The sequence below is a fragment of the Brachyhypopomus gauderio genome, chromosome 8 (genome assembly GCF_052324685.1).
Source record: "Brachyhypopomus gauderio isolate BG-103 chromosome 8, BGAUD_0.2, whole genome shotgun sequence".
NCBI lineage: Eukaryota > Metazoa > Chordata > Actinopteri > Gymnotiformes > Hypopomidae > Brachyhypopomus > Brachyhypopomus gauderio.
The window spans coordinates 20,094,990-20,109,496 of NC_135218.1; the positions used below are offsets into that span (position 1 = coordinate 20,094,990).

The window sequence follows — 14,507 nt, forward strand, 5'->3', positions numbered from 1 at the left end:
TGGCACATCAAGCATCTGCGAATAAGTAACTAAACAAATCGGAAGCTGTAAGTACATACAGTAGAAACTAATGTCAGCGTAATCTACGATGTCTATTGAGAAATATAGTCTGTCATACCGACCCTTCCACCCACTTACCTGAACTGATTCAGATATTGTAATTACTTCCATTCAACATAGACCAGTCGTCTGCGAATCACAGCTCAGTATTCATATCCGAATGCTGTTCACTTCTGATCAATACCAACGCACTGAAATTCATGTATAGGAAATATTTTATTGTGTAGTGCAATTGGTTTAGAAATTAATATTACAGTATCAATGCAGGTAAAAACAGGACTATAAATATCCAAAATGCTTTTAAAGCACCAATTTCATTCAGTTGAAAATCAGTTACGTTTGTCCTAATTCAGCGATTTCATCACTAATTTGATCCCTGAGATAGTCCCCTCCTGGTTCCAGCAGGGCAGAACACACATGGATAATAGAATGTGAGCAGCTTTTACAATTGCTAGTACACACCAACATCAGAACACAATGAGATTTAACTAAACATCAGGCAATCAAACATTTACATAGCACATTTGATTAAAACTTACCATAAATACTGATACATGCAGAACATACAGTAGTTTACAAACTGGTGGTAGTTGATCAAAAGAACACCAGTTACAGAACATATAAAAGTTGCGTTTTGGTATCGATAAGACTAACCCTTTGAAAGGTCCTAGATGAATTAACATGAATGAACATAACTACTGATGTACTTTCTAATTTTTATGTAAATATATCCCATAAAAATTGATGAACACATCGTTCTACATCTCGCTCTTCTACAGGTAAAGATCAGTATGTTACAGCAGCACACGCAACTGCTCAAGAATATCAGCCCCACTACTCCATGGCACAATTCTTGCCTTGAGTGCCTTATTGTCAGACTTGGTTTTGGACACCAGCTTTTCCAGAGTATAACCCTTACGAGGCATCGCTATATCCTGCTCTTTCAACAACTTTATGGGACAAAGATCATTTGCTCCATCCCCAACATAGCAAATAGTCTGGTAGTGCACACTGGAACTGGCCTGCATCTCTCTGAACTCATTCAACACCTTCTGTTTGCACAGGTTAACTGGGCAGTGCTCACAGTTGTGTGAATGAAAGCACTGCAGCTCTATGTAATCGCTCTCGTTAATGCTGGCAGGATTCGTGAAGACACAGTCAATCGCTGATGTCACTCCTCCGGCTTTTAAAATCCAGTCTATAAAGAGGGTGTTGGAGTCCGAGACTATAATGCAGTCGATGTCGGTTTTGTTTTGTGATATGAAGGTTAGCAGCTCTAGCATCCCGTCTGTGAAAGGAATCGTTTCCATAACGGTTTTGATGGCGTCCGGGTGGACGGACTGTTCTCCCAGGTAGGCCAGCACCCGGCCCATGTACTCGGTCCAGCGACCTTTCTCATAAGAACTCTTCAGCCAGTCCGGTAACGTCTGATCGGGGGCGCTCCGGACCACCCAGATGTCACTGTTGCCGTCCACCAAAGTGTGATCAAAGTCAAACACGATTAACGTCTTAATCTTGGCCTGGAAACACATTCGATTGAGAAATCCGGTAAAGTACATTGACTGATACGGGGCTAGGGTTATGGTTAGGTTACCCACTGCTCAAAGACACACTGAAACGACGTCTTTTCTAGGTCATTTTACACGTCCAATCTTGGTGCCCTGAAGGTGCAGACTTACGACGTATTGTTCCCACGTCTTCTGCACGTCTGGTATTGACGATCTCGGGACCTCCAGATACGAGCTAATTCTAGTCCAAACGAGGTCATTGTGGAGGTCTTTCCTACGTGAAATTTAGACTCGTTTTAGACATCGTTTTACAAGCCTACTGCTTCTAGGTTCTGCGCATAACTGCAGCGACATTTTAGAAGATAGCATTCTGTTCCAGTTCATTTTCTACAGCTCCATTTAATTGTCTCAGCAGCAGTTTCTGACTTGACCTTAAATAAAAAAAAACACGTCTAGCTATTTATCCTAGTAGCTAGGGTGGTCACTGCTAGGTTATCTGGCGAATTGTTTCGAGTCGAGCCAGAAACTGGAATTACTGTAGTGATTAGCCTTACAGTAGTTACAGCAAACTTAGTACGTTTTTGTGGGTTTTCTCCACTTTGAACAAGTGCTGCTAGTCTGCTAACGTTAGCTATCCCTCATCTTAATATTCACTTCCTTTCGTCTCTGAATTATTTTACAAACTCCTCTAGAAATTAACATCAAGTGTTTGCTGGTCTGTTGTTGAACGATTGCGCTTTCATTTGCTTGGACTGTCGTAAATACACGAAGTCAGCTAGCCTAACAGGTACGTGAGCTAATTTAGGTAACTAGCTAATTCTAGCTAACCAACAGGCTAACATTAGCTCGGTAAATGTTATCGGTAATGTTTTTAAACCTTAGCAAAGGATTTGGACAATATATGACGACTAGTAGACAGAATAAATGATGTCATAATTTTGCTTTGTTTTCACTAACATATTTACATATACGTGATCGTAAAACTTTTAGCTAAACATTAATGTTGATTAATGTAATTACCTCAGATTACCTGGGCCTGTTTTGCACGTCTCCGTGACGTCCAGATAGCGGATACGTCGTAGTCCAGAGTAGCACACGCCTAGTGTTTGTTACGGTTTAGGGTTAGTGTTTGTCTATATTATTATTTATTAGCTACCCAAAGTTAGCAGATTAGCTAAACAGTAACCATTAGCTTCCAGTTCTTCTGTCAGCAAAACAAATAACCGATGTGTACCAAAACGGTTTAGAGTTAGGGACTTATGGCAAGACGGATAGGACCAACTTCAGAGAAGGAAATGTTTCTACCTGCTTACCATTTTAGAAGAATATTGAGCGTGTACCACTGGATAACACGACCGGTACAGTCTTGTGTGGGTGGCCGGAACGAAAATGACCAGAGCCGGTTTATGATGAAACATTTCCTATTCCTCCCACCAGAGGGCGCACTACCACCAACCCTAACCCTAGACGTAATACTAATCCCAATTCCTACTTGACTGTTTTAGCTAGCGTGCTACTGGTGCTACTTGTAATCCATCTGAGCTCACCCCTATTCAACTGGCTGTCCTCACTGGTAGATAACATGTTACTATTTTCCCAGTAAGGCATGGGTTAAAGCAAGAAATTTTCATTTGACTGAAAAATTTTTCCTGGCAAAAGACAATGCCAGCAATTACTGAAAATGTGGTGTAGTTGGGACACGGCCTCTTTTGCCTAATTCTACACAATAAACACATTATCTGGGGGTCCTCTTCCAGAAAATTATTTAAAGATCAAGTCAAATTTAGTGAATCCTGGTGAGAGGTATGAAGCTCTTGTTTTTATCAGATTCACCAATCGCAAAAACATAAGCTGTAAGGTTACCTGCTTTAAGTAGGTATGTTACAAAATAATTAACACCACTGGATAGAGCTTTTAAATACAAACAGAACAACACCATCCATGTTAAGCCTGGTTTAAGCCTTTATACTTGACGCAGCACGAGTGGCGTGAGCAGCGCGAGGGTCCGCACGCCGAAAATGACGTAATCGCGGTGGCTCCACCCGTGCGCGAGAGCCTCGCAGTCGTGCACCTCTCGAATTTTGTAACTTCGCACGCACAGCGCTTCAGCGCAGTGAACCAAGTCATGTTTGCCGGGTTCATACACATTTATAAGGTGAAATTAAAGCACTTGTACGTCACTTTTAAGGTCCATTTCAACGCGTTCTCAACGTTAAATTTAATTAAGTTAAATATTTATACATATACTCGAAATGATTAGAAATAATTCGCTTTTTATCACATTATTTAATGGTGGTTTATTTTCAAAACGCCCAATCTTAACGACTTCACGTTCTCTCATGTTTCGTCCTGGAATTACAAGAGGCTTGTATTTGTTAACGTAATAACTGTTCAGTCAGACAGATATTTGTTGTGAAACGAAGTAGTTACATTTTCAAGCATTTTAAAGTACTTTAGCCTAAATTCCAGCACTTTGAGCGGTGTTTCTTTATACTACCACATATTACTTCGGACTACACTGCAAAAAGAATGTGACGCAGCAAGTAGCCTCCGCCGTTCGCGCAGGTGTACAGAGTCGCGCGCTACGATCACACCAGGCAGGAGGGGGGTAAAAACTTTTCTACGTAACATCCGCAAATCTGAAGGCGGAATGAACCGCAAGTCGATCAAATGACACCGCCGTCATCCATCCAGCGCTGATGAACGCCAGTGAGAATCATATTCGGCCACAAAACAGATAGCACGCGCGTGTGTTGTTTATTATGATTTGACGGATTTTTTTCCCCAAAAAAATCAAATGACGGAAATCCGTCGTAGTGACGGAGAACTTTAACCCATGCAGTAAGGTGATATTTTCATCTTAAAAGGACCTAATTTCAAAACAAGTCAAGACCGGCACAGAACTTAATACTTGCACTGAAGAGCTGTATTTTTATGTTAATAAAAGGTAACGGATGTGTTCTTATGAGCTTTGGAAGTGAATGCAGGAGTCAGAATTTGACAAAACTGCAACCTTTTTCCTCGCGTAACTGACAGCATTTTTGTCACATTCACACCTCCAATCTGCAGACCTACATTGCTCTGAAACATCATCAAGTTCTAGCTATTACAATATCCTAATATTGGTATAGGCCACATTGATGTCTGTCTGCATAGTAACCCCACATGGCTGATCATTTTTCAGGAGTAATTAATAAAGTGTGGATATCAAGCCTCCAACCAATTAAAAAATAATTGGTTAGATGTGGGTGGGGTGGGATTTAAAGAGTTTTGTTTATGTTTGTTTCATCTGTTGTCTAAAAATCTTGAATAAAAACTTGATTACAAAAAAAAAATAAAAAATCACCATTAGTGTCTATACATTTACTTTTGCTGCCTCGTGGTTGAAGTGGAAGGGTCATTTATACTGGCATTTATGAGACTGCTTAGATTGTAAAAAGGAAACGGAATAAGCAGCCAGCCTGCAATCCAAGTTTACATTTCAAATTTAAGATCTCGCTAGTTAAAAAAAAAAAAAAAAAACCCAATTGAATAGGCTTCAGTAAATCACAGCAACTTGATACCACATTGGATGCATAGCTTACTTTCAGATGCATGACGATAATTATACTCGTTACCAGACAAGACGGAAACCACAAAGGCTGGCTCATTTTGTTAAAACTCATCTGGGTTTTTATAATTATGTGAAAAGCTAATGGGTCACATGACACTCTGAAGTAGGTGCAGAACATGAACGACAGTCATCAATGATGGTAATGCCAATTCACGCACTACAATTAGCATTTTAGAATCATGTTTTAATTCTCAAATTTAACAGAATTACCACGCATCAGGACGTTATTACAAACATAAAAGCCATATAAAACACAGACTCCCACAATGTCTTCCTTTAGATTAAAGACACCCAGCTGAAGACAGACATGTGGGTACAGAAGCCAAAAATCAACCTCCTGGAAAATCTGTGAACTAAGAAATAGTAATTCCATTTGACAAGGGGGGAAAACAGTTTCTGCAGAACAAAGAAAGGTGTGCATTACAGCACGCAGAGGGGGACAACGATACAGCGTCAAGGTCCTGGGTTAAGAACCAGTTGAAAATCAACAGTTCCTGTGTACTGTCAAAAAAAAACAAAAACAAAAAAACCTAAATGCAGGGTGATCAAATATCCTTATTCATACAACCGTTCTTATGAGGCAGGTGAGATGTTCATAGAAGATCCAGGTCATGGGCAGTCTGAGGGAGTGAATCTGAGGGTTAGGGTTAGCACTAGCCCTAGTTAGGGGCTCAGTCACTATCACTAGAGCTTGACTCCTTCAGATTCCTGTGCTCTTTCCGAGGGCTGTGGGATTCGTCTCTGGCCTTACGAGCCTCCCTCTTCGCTCTCTTCTTGTGTTTGTCTTCGTCGCTGTTGGAATCGCTGCTCTTGCTCAGCGCACGCCTGGCCTTACCCTGCTGCCCATTCCTGTCTCTGCTCCTGTGTGTGCGAGTAGAGCGCTCTTTAGAGCTTCTGTCCCTGTCCCGGGTCCCTTTGCTCTTGCTTCGATCAGAGCTCCTCCTCTTCTCTTCCCTTCTCTTCTCTTCCCTCCCTTGCTCTCTGACTCTCTCTCTGCTTTTTGATCGTTGCGATTTCCTGTCTCGACTGCTGCTCTGTCGCCGGTCCCGGCCCCGATCACGCGACGAGCCTCTCTGGCCATGCCCCCTGGACCTCGACCTGCGTTTGGTGTCTCGCTCACGGCTACGTGATCGTCTGCGCTGGTCTTCCTTCACCTTCTTACCATCCTCGCTCGGTTTGTCCTTCCCATCGCTCTCGATCGGGCCCACACTCTCCTTGGGCGGGCTCACAGGCTCTCTCCTCCTTTTCTCTTCTGTATCTTGGGCATCCTTGCTGGCCGACTGGCCGTCTGTTTTGCTGCGAGTATGATCCCTGTCTCCCTTCCTGTCCTTGCTCTTGCTGTCACTCCGCCCCCTCTCTCCCTTCCTATCCCTGCTCTTGCTGTGACTCCGCCCCCTCTCCCCCTTCTTGTCCCTGCTCTTGCTGCGACTCCGCCCCCTCTCCTCCTTCTTGTCCCTGCTCTTGCTGCGACTCCGCCCCCTCTCCCCCTTCTTGTCCCTGCTCTTGCTGCGACTCCGCCCCCTCTCCCCCTTCTTGTCCCTGCTCTTGCTGCGACTCCGCCCCCTCTCCCCCTTCCTGTCCCTGCTCTTGCTGCGACTCCGCCCCCTCTCCCCCTTCCTGTCCCTGCTCTTGCTGCGACTCCGCCCCTTACGCTTGTCCCTATCGCCATCTGTCTTTTTCCGCCCATCCTTCCCCCGGCTCCTGGAGCGGTGTCGATCAACACCGCTCCTCCTCTCCTGCCCTTTAGTGGGGCTGTTCGACTTGTTAACTTTGCCTTCTTTCTTCTCCCTGTCAGAGTTCTTTCTCTCCAGCTCCACGTTGCCCATTTCTTCCTCCACCAGCTCTGCAGTCTCCATCTTCTCTTCAGATGCATCTCCCCTGGAATTCATGAACACAGATGCTCACCCAAGGATGCAAAAGTACTTGCAATAATGATAACACCACAATGGCTTTAGAGCAGTTTAAAATATTGTTTATATCAGTCTGATCTTCACCTTTAGTTCCAGACACCTACTGCCCCATACAGTTTTAGTTGTACCCCCTAGCACATCTGCTCCAACTTTTCCAAGTATGAAGCGTGCCACTCCTGATAGTGTGCAGGAATGGGTGTGGACAGCACATGATCAAACTGCTTCTCTGTCGGTAGCATCACTATGCCACGCAGCGTTGGGGACACCACGATCAGCCTATGTGCAGCCCCATGGGTCTGGACCACTTCGTTTGCATCTGCGTGTCTTCACTGTGGCGCCACTCTTACTTGTCTCCTTTGATCCAGCGGTCCTGTGCAGTGTGTGTGCTGGGTTGGGCCCTGTGGCTGCGTTGCATCTCCTTCCTCCAGTGCGGCGGGGTTTCACTGCGCCGAAACCTGTCCCACGAGCGGGAGCGCGATCTGGACGGAGTGCGGTAGCGCTGGAACACAGGACCATGAGTAGAAGTGACACGCTTGTAACGAAAATTCCATTCACTCATGAAATTCAGGGGTAAACCCATACACATTTTTAAAGTGTGTGAACAAACCAAACTAAGAACCCCCCCACACACACTCACATGCACCCCTGCTAGGGGTGTCATGATTCTCTAAATCCTTAATTCGATTGTATTTCCGATTTTAGTCACGATTTGTTTCTCGGTTTACAGCAGAGATTAGTCTATGGCAGGGGTCGGCAACCTATGGCATGTGTGCCACCGTTGGCACGCCGAGGCATAATCACTGGAACGCGCCACGCTGGACCAGCATCAGTAAAAAAAAAATAAAATAAAAAATCTCAGACAGAGAGCACGATCCTCCAATCGAAATTGCTCCTCAACGCTCTGCACTCAGCTCCCGCCACAGACCCATGTTTAGATTTGTTTAAATAACCGTAACGGCCGCACGGCGCTGTGTGTGACGTAATCCCTGAGCCTAGGGATGCACCGAAAATTCGGCCACCGAAAATACTTTCATCACCGAAACAACACGGCCGAAACAATGTGCTGTGATGACGCAAGCAAAAATCGCTTGCACGTGTTTATTTGGATAAAGCTAGCAAAAAAGTTTTCCAGTGATGGCGCCGAGGCAAAGGACATTACACCAAAAATTATGGAACTCGTTGCCTTAGACGATCAGCCGTTCTCTGTCGTAGGGATTTCGTAGGCTAATAAAGCACATTGAGCCCCGTTATGTTTTGCAGAGCAGACGACATTTCTCAGAAGTGTGTTTACCTGAGCTGTTTAATGTTGTTGCAACTCACGTCACGTTTTTATGAGAGAATTTATATTTATCTTTCAGGCCAGTCAGTTATAATTAAATTTAACTCGTATAAAATACATATATTTATCCTCTCGGATAAAAACGGTCTGCAAGCGAGTTAAATTTAATTAGTGGTCGGCCGTTGTCAGCGGTATCGCCGTTAACGGCCCACCACTAATTTTACTTTATAATATGCATTACTGTAATGTCAGTGCTAAATAAATATTTTCAAATCAAATTTTGTAGTTGATTTATTCTTTGAATAGCAATGCCTTGATTTTAGTGAGGTTAGCCATAAATCCAATGTTACTAATAATTGGCATAATGTATTTCGGTGTTTCGGTTTTCGGCTTTCGGCCTTGGTTTCCTCGTTTTCGGTTTCGGCTAAGAATTTTCATTTCGGTGCATCCCTACCTGAGCCCCATCAAGGCTGGATTATTTATTATGGATTATACTTTCGCGAGTGACTGTAGCGCGCGACTCTGCACACCTTGCTCGAACGGCGGAGGCATTTATATTCTTTGCAGTGTTCTCCAAAACGGTATGTGATAGTATACGAAAATTAATGTTGCATTGTGTTCCAGGTTTGAAAAGTGCTGAGATCTAGGCTAAAGTACTTGAAAATGTTTGAAGGTGTAACTACTGTAAACAGTTCTCTTGTATTGCGTTAACAAATACGAGCCTTTTGTAATTCCAGGACGAAACATGAGAGAATGTGAAGACGTTAAGATTGGGCGTTTTGAAAATAAACAAACATTAAATGTGATGAAAAAGCGAATTATTTCGAATCATTTCGAGTATATGTATAAATATATATAACTTAATTAGGTGCTTTAATTTCACCTTCTAAAGGTGTACGAGCCCAGAAAAACATGACTTGGTTCATTGTGCTGAAATGCGGCGCACGCAAAGTTACAAAATTCGAGAGGTGCATGACCTTGTGATTCGCCAGCGCGCACGGGCAGAGCCATCGCGATTACGTCATTTTTGGCGCGCGGACCCTCGCGACATGTCTAGTTTAAACCAGGCTTTACTTTGTGTAGTGTGGGCGCTTGCGAAGCTTAGAGGGAGGGATCGTCGATCTTCTTTTTGACTTCGAGGCTCGAGATCGTGACAATTTCGATCGTGACACCCCTAACCCCTGCACACACCCACGCCCATGTCTCTTACCCTTGGTCCTCGTCCTTTAATTCTTCTGCCTGATCTGGTCAGTACCAGGCGCGTACGGTTTGGCCTGGAGTTCACCATGGGTCTGGAACACAACATGTGTCACTCACATGCAGACACATCCTAATCCACACTTATATTACAAGCTTACAGCTGACCTCTGCACAACAGCAGCCTGGGTTTGAAAAAAGGAACAATGATGTGAGGGAAACAAAAATCTCACCACTAACCCACCTGTCCCTCTCCCTCTCCCTGTCCCTCTCTCTCTCTCTCTGCCTCTCTTTTCCAGAATCCTCTTTGTGTTTTTCCTTTCCTTGCTCCTCTTTGGGCTGTGGCTGGGGACTTCGCCGCATCAGGAAGCGATTTTCGGGGATGGGCGGGACTTCTTCTGGACGAATGGATGAAGCAGCCTGTTGAGGCTCTGGCTCCTTTGCACCTTCATCAGACCTGCACAAAAGTACAAACTTACTACAATTCTGACAGTCAATTTATCTACACACTACGTGTCACAGAGGCTAAATAACTAATATTTAGGCTAACTGACACAGAGTTAAGTTTGTTAATGCCCGGTTCACACTACACGATTTTAGGCTGGTTTTTCAGTCGCCGACTGATCGGCAACAGAAACTGTGGTCGGAGGCAAATCGGCGATCACTCGTCGCTCGCTCAGTTGTGTAGTGTGAACTGCTGAAAGACGCTCGCCGAGCAGTCGCCGACTGGTCGCAGACGACCGGCAGATATCTAGCATGTTTAATATCTAGCCCAGTTGGCGACTGAGAATCGGCAGCAGCGTCTAGCTACAGCCAATGGGAACGCGGAGAGAGAACCGCGGCACCGCTGAAGATATCTCTGAAGAATGTAAAAAACTTTCAAGAATACTTTCAAAACAGTAACCCAGCAAACACACAAAATCCTCACCTTTCTTACAACTTTACTACAACACTGTGTTTAAGTTATTGTGACAGCACTGGAAAAATAGTGCGATTGATTATATTTATGTTCACTTGGGACTATGGAGTGTTTAAACGGTAAAAAAATAATAATAACGAAAATGTGGAGTACATGTACATTTTTTTTTTCTACGTGGTGTTGCTGGTTCTCGCGAGAGTTTCATTTTCGTGTTCTCGCGTTTTTGGACGGCAGCCAGATGAGTCTGCGATTCCCCAGTCATTTAATTCGTGAGCCCGCGTCGCCGATCAGTCATGTAGTGTGAAAGCCACAACAACTGAAAGACTCGCGATTACAGCACAACCAGTCGTGTAGTGCGAACGGCACAAAAACCTGACGACTGAAAAGTCGTGTAGTGTGAACCTGGCATAAGATGTGCAGATTGTATACGAACTCTTTTTCCTTTTTGTGCTTCTGTTCCTTCTTCTTCTTCTTCTGCTCCTTCTTCTGTTTCTTTTTCCGCTTCTCTTTATCAGACTTCTCAGACTGAGCGGAGGAATCAGACTCAGAGGAGGAGTCAGAAGAGGAGTCAGAGGAGGAATCACTGCTGTCGCTCGATGATTGCCGTTTCTTCTTCTCTTTCTTAGCTAGCACACACAACACAGAACGGGAATTTAGAAATACTGTTTCCCACCTGAACACAGTCTTTCCATTAGGAATAAGCTTAAATAATTATTCCATTTGGCAAATGCTGCGTGCAAAAATGTAATCATTTACAACATTAAATACTGTAGCGTTATGGTTAGTTATGTGGGCTGATCTTCCTGACCCTACCCCTGTTCCCAAGCTGAAGCACCACCTGGCCACAAACAAGCTAGTAATCAAAATCCATACAAAGACGAACTGAAGCACCTCTGGATTTGGGGATAAGCTCTCCACAGCTGAGCACCTTCACGTCTGCATACGGGCGGCTGCTAGTGTCCGTCTTCTGACTTTCAATCGTCCGGATGACCTCTTGGCCCGAGATCACCTGACCAAACACCACATGAATTCTGGGACAGGAGGAGAAGACAAATCAGCAGTCTAACTTGGGAGTTCGCCATTAAAACCCCAGACTAACTGAGTTCACCATTAGCACTGCTAAAGTCACAATGCTTACATGGAGTGACTGACTTATGAACAAAACCTTCTGTTCTTTCCCACAAACCCACACACGTTACACAGGGGGATCTTACCCGTCCAGATGAGGAGCAGGTTTTGTAGTTCTATGGTCAGGGACATAAAACAGTGAGGCAGAATGTAAATACAAATCTAACAAACACAAAAACAGTGATTAATGCACACCTGCAATTCAAAATCGTCATTTCACAAATTCCACAGATATATGCATCATTCAACAAATCTACAAACACATCATTTCTCACAGGTGGCTGTGTGGACACATCCTTAGCAACAGCCCAATTATCTATTCCACTCACATAAAGAATTGTGAGCCATTGGTGTCTTTGCCTCTGTTTGCCATTGACAGCAGGAACTCCTTATTATGTTTCATAGAAAAGCTTTCATCTAAGAGAGAGAAAGAGACAGCATTAGAACAACAGGTAAGAATTTGGAGGTATATTTAACTTGCAGAAACAATATGCAAGATCTGTGTGTTGTACACTCAAGAGTGTTTGTGTAGAAATAATCTAGAATTAGGTTAAACCAGTGCAGAGAACGGCATGAATGTCATCCTGTTCAGTAAAAATAAACCTGTACCTTCAAAGAAGCCTCCATAAATGGATTCACCCCCTCTGCCATTTCCTAAAGAACACGAGTTAACATTCATAACCACCCCATTGCAATGACAGCAGGGTTTACAAATATTAATGTTTCATCTAATCTGACAACAGAGCAGTGAGAATTTAGTGTATGCAATACCTTCACTAAAGTCTCCCCCTTGTATCATGAAGTCCTTTACTATTCTATGGAACAGGCATCCTTTGTAGTGTAAAGGTTTTTGGGTTGTTTTTCCAATCCCCTTTTCACCTAATTAAAAAAAACGGTTAACAGTCACTCAGGTTTAATGTTGTTTACATCTAATGTATACAAAACTATAACGTTTGATAGTCATTAAAGTTGAACATGATGTAGGGCAAACTCACCCGTGCACAGACAGCGGAAGTTTTCACACGTCTTCGGACAAGCATCGGAGAAAAGCTCAATGACCACGCGCCCAACTTAAAAAAAGGACAAAACCATTTAGAACGTGTTTACACGCGCGCGATTCGACGTGTCCGCAGTGCACACGCGCCAGGACGCCGGGGTTCTTACCGAGTGTGTTACTGATGCCGATGTCGAAGAAACAGCGAGGACGCTGCGCTTTCACCCCCATTGCTCTGTACGACAAAATAAGTTTTAGTAACCATTGGCCAACTACTCTGATAGGATATTATTAGCTAGTAAAAGCAAATATCGGCTTTGGTGCGACTATTAGCCCTGTGTTAGCCTACTAGTTTTCAAACGAAATATTTTTTAATGATAAACGGCGCAATAATTAACAAAATATAGCGGTAGAAAAATATTTAAAAAAATAAAATGACAAACTATCTTGCATTTGAAACCACCATGTGACATTTCCCCTCGAGGAGCTAGCTGTCTTAAGTATGCGGCTTCACTTGTACCAGTGCGTCACACACACGGTACCAAACTTTTGGACGCCGTACTAAACGGAGTGCAGCCCAATACAACAAAACACTTGCACATTTTCTTGTGGGTATTTTCATGGTAAATTGCATCATCGGTTCGTTAGCTAGCTAGCCGATCACAGAAGCCTTGCTAGCTGATCTGTAGTTTAAAGCGGACTGCTCTCCGCTGCTTAGCTATATTAGCTAACCCTGCTAGGTTCAATACGCGTCTAGCTGCTCAAACGCCTCGGCAGCTAATTCATTCAACCTCGCTAGCCAATTTCGTTTCACGTATAGCTCACTAGTTAGGGTTGGGGTTTCCTAAGAGAATTTCACAGTGAAGATGAAATTTCTAAATAGACATGTATGTAAAATACAATATTTTAAAACAAGTTTCTACCACATTACCAAATGCAACAAATTTCTAAAATGTAAATGATGAGGTTGGTCTTCTAGTGCTAACAGGCAGCTAGCCTAGCACACAAAGTACAAGTTCCTGATCTGTGGCCTTCTCCGGCAAAATTTAAACTGAATTGCAAATGCAGACTTCCTCTAGCACACAAACATGATTTGGGATCTAAATATGAAATACACTTACATGCTTAAACAGACGATAAAAATTAATTAGGTGGAGTAAACATAAAAAGGCAGGCTAATAAAACGAGTCTGCTTAGATTTCCAGCACGGTTTTCCAAAGATGGCGCTCTGTGCGATCGCGGTGCATTTTGGGCAAGAACGCGCCTCTCAGCCGCGCACGCGCGCCTAGGACTCTTGTGGGCGGGAATAGTGAGCGCGCGAGGTCACAACTGAGTGAGTGTGAACACAAACGTGCGGGTGTCACGACGCCACTCAAGCACGCGAGAAGGGTAATGCTGCAGGCCGGAGCCCCGGTGGGCGTGGGTAAAGGGCGGAGCATGTGTCAATCATTTTCGAATGCAGCCAATCAGATACTATACTTTCGTTGTCAATCAATTTTTATTAAGCCAATTATCAGCCAGAGTTAGCTGTCAATCATTTTTTACTGCAGCCAATCATCTTAACAGATCTGCCAAATGAAGGCGGAAACTGCACGGAGAAACTCTTTAAACAGAAGTATATGCCGCTCTTACACCAAAGTAGCTGAATAAAAACATTAGAAGAGCCATGACTTTAGACATTTTTAAATCAAAGTTTAAAATACTTCTCACTTGTTATTCTGGAACGACAGTTTAATGTTTTTTTCCCTTTATTGCACGTATTGCATCATTTACATCATATATATATATATATATATATATATATATATATATATATATATATATATATATATATATATATATATATGGCGAGTGTAAATTGTTAGCGGAGGGGAGGTGTAAATGGACACAAAGTATTAT

The 14,507-nt window shown here is 43.4% G+C and overlaps 2 protein-coding genes across 7 annotated transcripts; both read right to left on the reverse strand.

The window, feature by feature from the left end:
* Positions 1-257: 257 nt before the first annotated feature.
* phospho2 (phosphatase, orphan 2) lies at positions 258-3,045 on the reverse strand. Of its 5 annotated transcripts, none has more exons than XM_077015218.1 (3): positions 2,882-3,045; positions 2,599-2,667; positions 258-1,580 (listed from the first exon to the last, which is right to left on the reverse strand). In XM_077015218.1, exons 1-3 carry the CDS (start codon positions 2,984-2,986, stop codon positions 855-857), a joined length of 900 nt encoding a protein of 299 aa, XP_076871333.1. In that variant the 5' UTR covers positions 2,987-3,045; the 3' UTR covers positions 258-854. The 5 variants fall into 5 exon arrangements, 2 of the variants coding, with proteins under 2 accessions (XP_076871333.1, XP_076871334.1); XR_013132859.1 differs by having other exon boundaries at positions 1,445-1,580; positions 2,589-2,667; positions 2,882-2,935; XR_013132857.1 differs by lacking the exon at positions 258-1,580 and adding an exon at positions 1,787-1,842 and having other exon boundaries at positions 2,589-2,667; positions 2,882-2,939.
* Positions 3,046-5,344: 2,299 nt separating this feature from the next.
* ppig (peptidylprolyl isomerase G (cyclophilin G)) lies at positions 5,345-13,890 on the reverse strand. 2 transcript variants are annotated; one of them, XM_077015221.1, is made up of 13 exons: positions 13,730-13,890; positions 12,779-12,843; positions 12,610-12,684; positions 12,386-12,493; positions 12,224-12,268; positions 11,944-12,031; positions 11,701-11,730; positions 11,378-11,517; positions 10,920-11,112; positions 9,812-10,024; positions 9,581-9,662; positions 7,439-7,590; positions 5,345-7,059 (listed from the first exon to the last, which is right to left on the reverse strand). In XM_077015221.1, the coding sequence occupies exons 2-13, from the start codon at positions 12,837-12,839 to the stop codon at positions 5,853-5,855; spliced, it is 2,394 nt and encodes a 797-aa protein (XP_076871336.1). In that variant the 5' UTR covers positions 12,840-12,843; positions 13,730-13,890; the 3' UTR covers positions 5,345-5,852. The 2 variants fall into 2 exon arrangements, with proteins under 2 accessions (XP_076871336.1, XP_076871337.1); XM_077015222.1 differs by lacking the exons at positions 12,610-12,684; positions 12,779-12,843; positions 13,730-13,890 and having other exon boundaries at positions 11,701-11,776; positions 12,386-12,481.
* Between the last annotated feature and the right edge of the window lie 617 nt (positions 13,891-14,507).

Excerpts from the sequence above, each read along its gene's own strand:
- phospho2 (XM_077015218.1), bottom strand. The coding sequence starts at position 2,986 with ATGTTTCATCATAAACCGGCTCTGGTCATTTTCGTTCCGGCCACCCAC. Across the intron at positions 2,668-2,881 it reads CTCAATATTCTTCTAAAATG|GCGTGTGCTACTCTGGACTA; the intron begins GTAAGCAGGTAG and ends AACAAACACTAG. Across the intron at positions 1,581-2,598 it reads GACGTGCAAAACAGGCCCAG|GCCAAGATTAAGACGTTAAT; the intron begins GTAATCTGAGGT and ends ATGTGTTTCCAG.
- ppig (XM_077015221.1), bottom strand. The coding sequence starts at position 12,839 with ATGGGGGTGAAAGCGCAGCGTCCTCGCTGTTTCTTCGACATCGGCATC. Across the intron at positions 12,685-12,778 it reads CGGCATCAGTAACACACTCG|TTGGGCGCGTGGTCATTGAG; the intron begins GTAAGAACCCCG and ends CCTTTTTTTAAG. Across the intron at positions 10,025-10,919 it reads AAGCACAAAAAGGAAAAAGA|GTCTGATGAAGGTGCAAAGG; the intron begins GTTCGTATACAA and ends ACTTTTGTGCAG.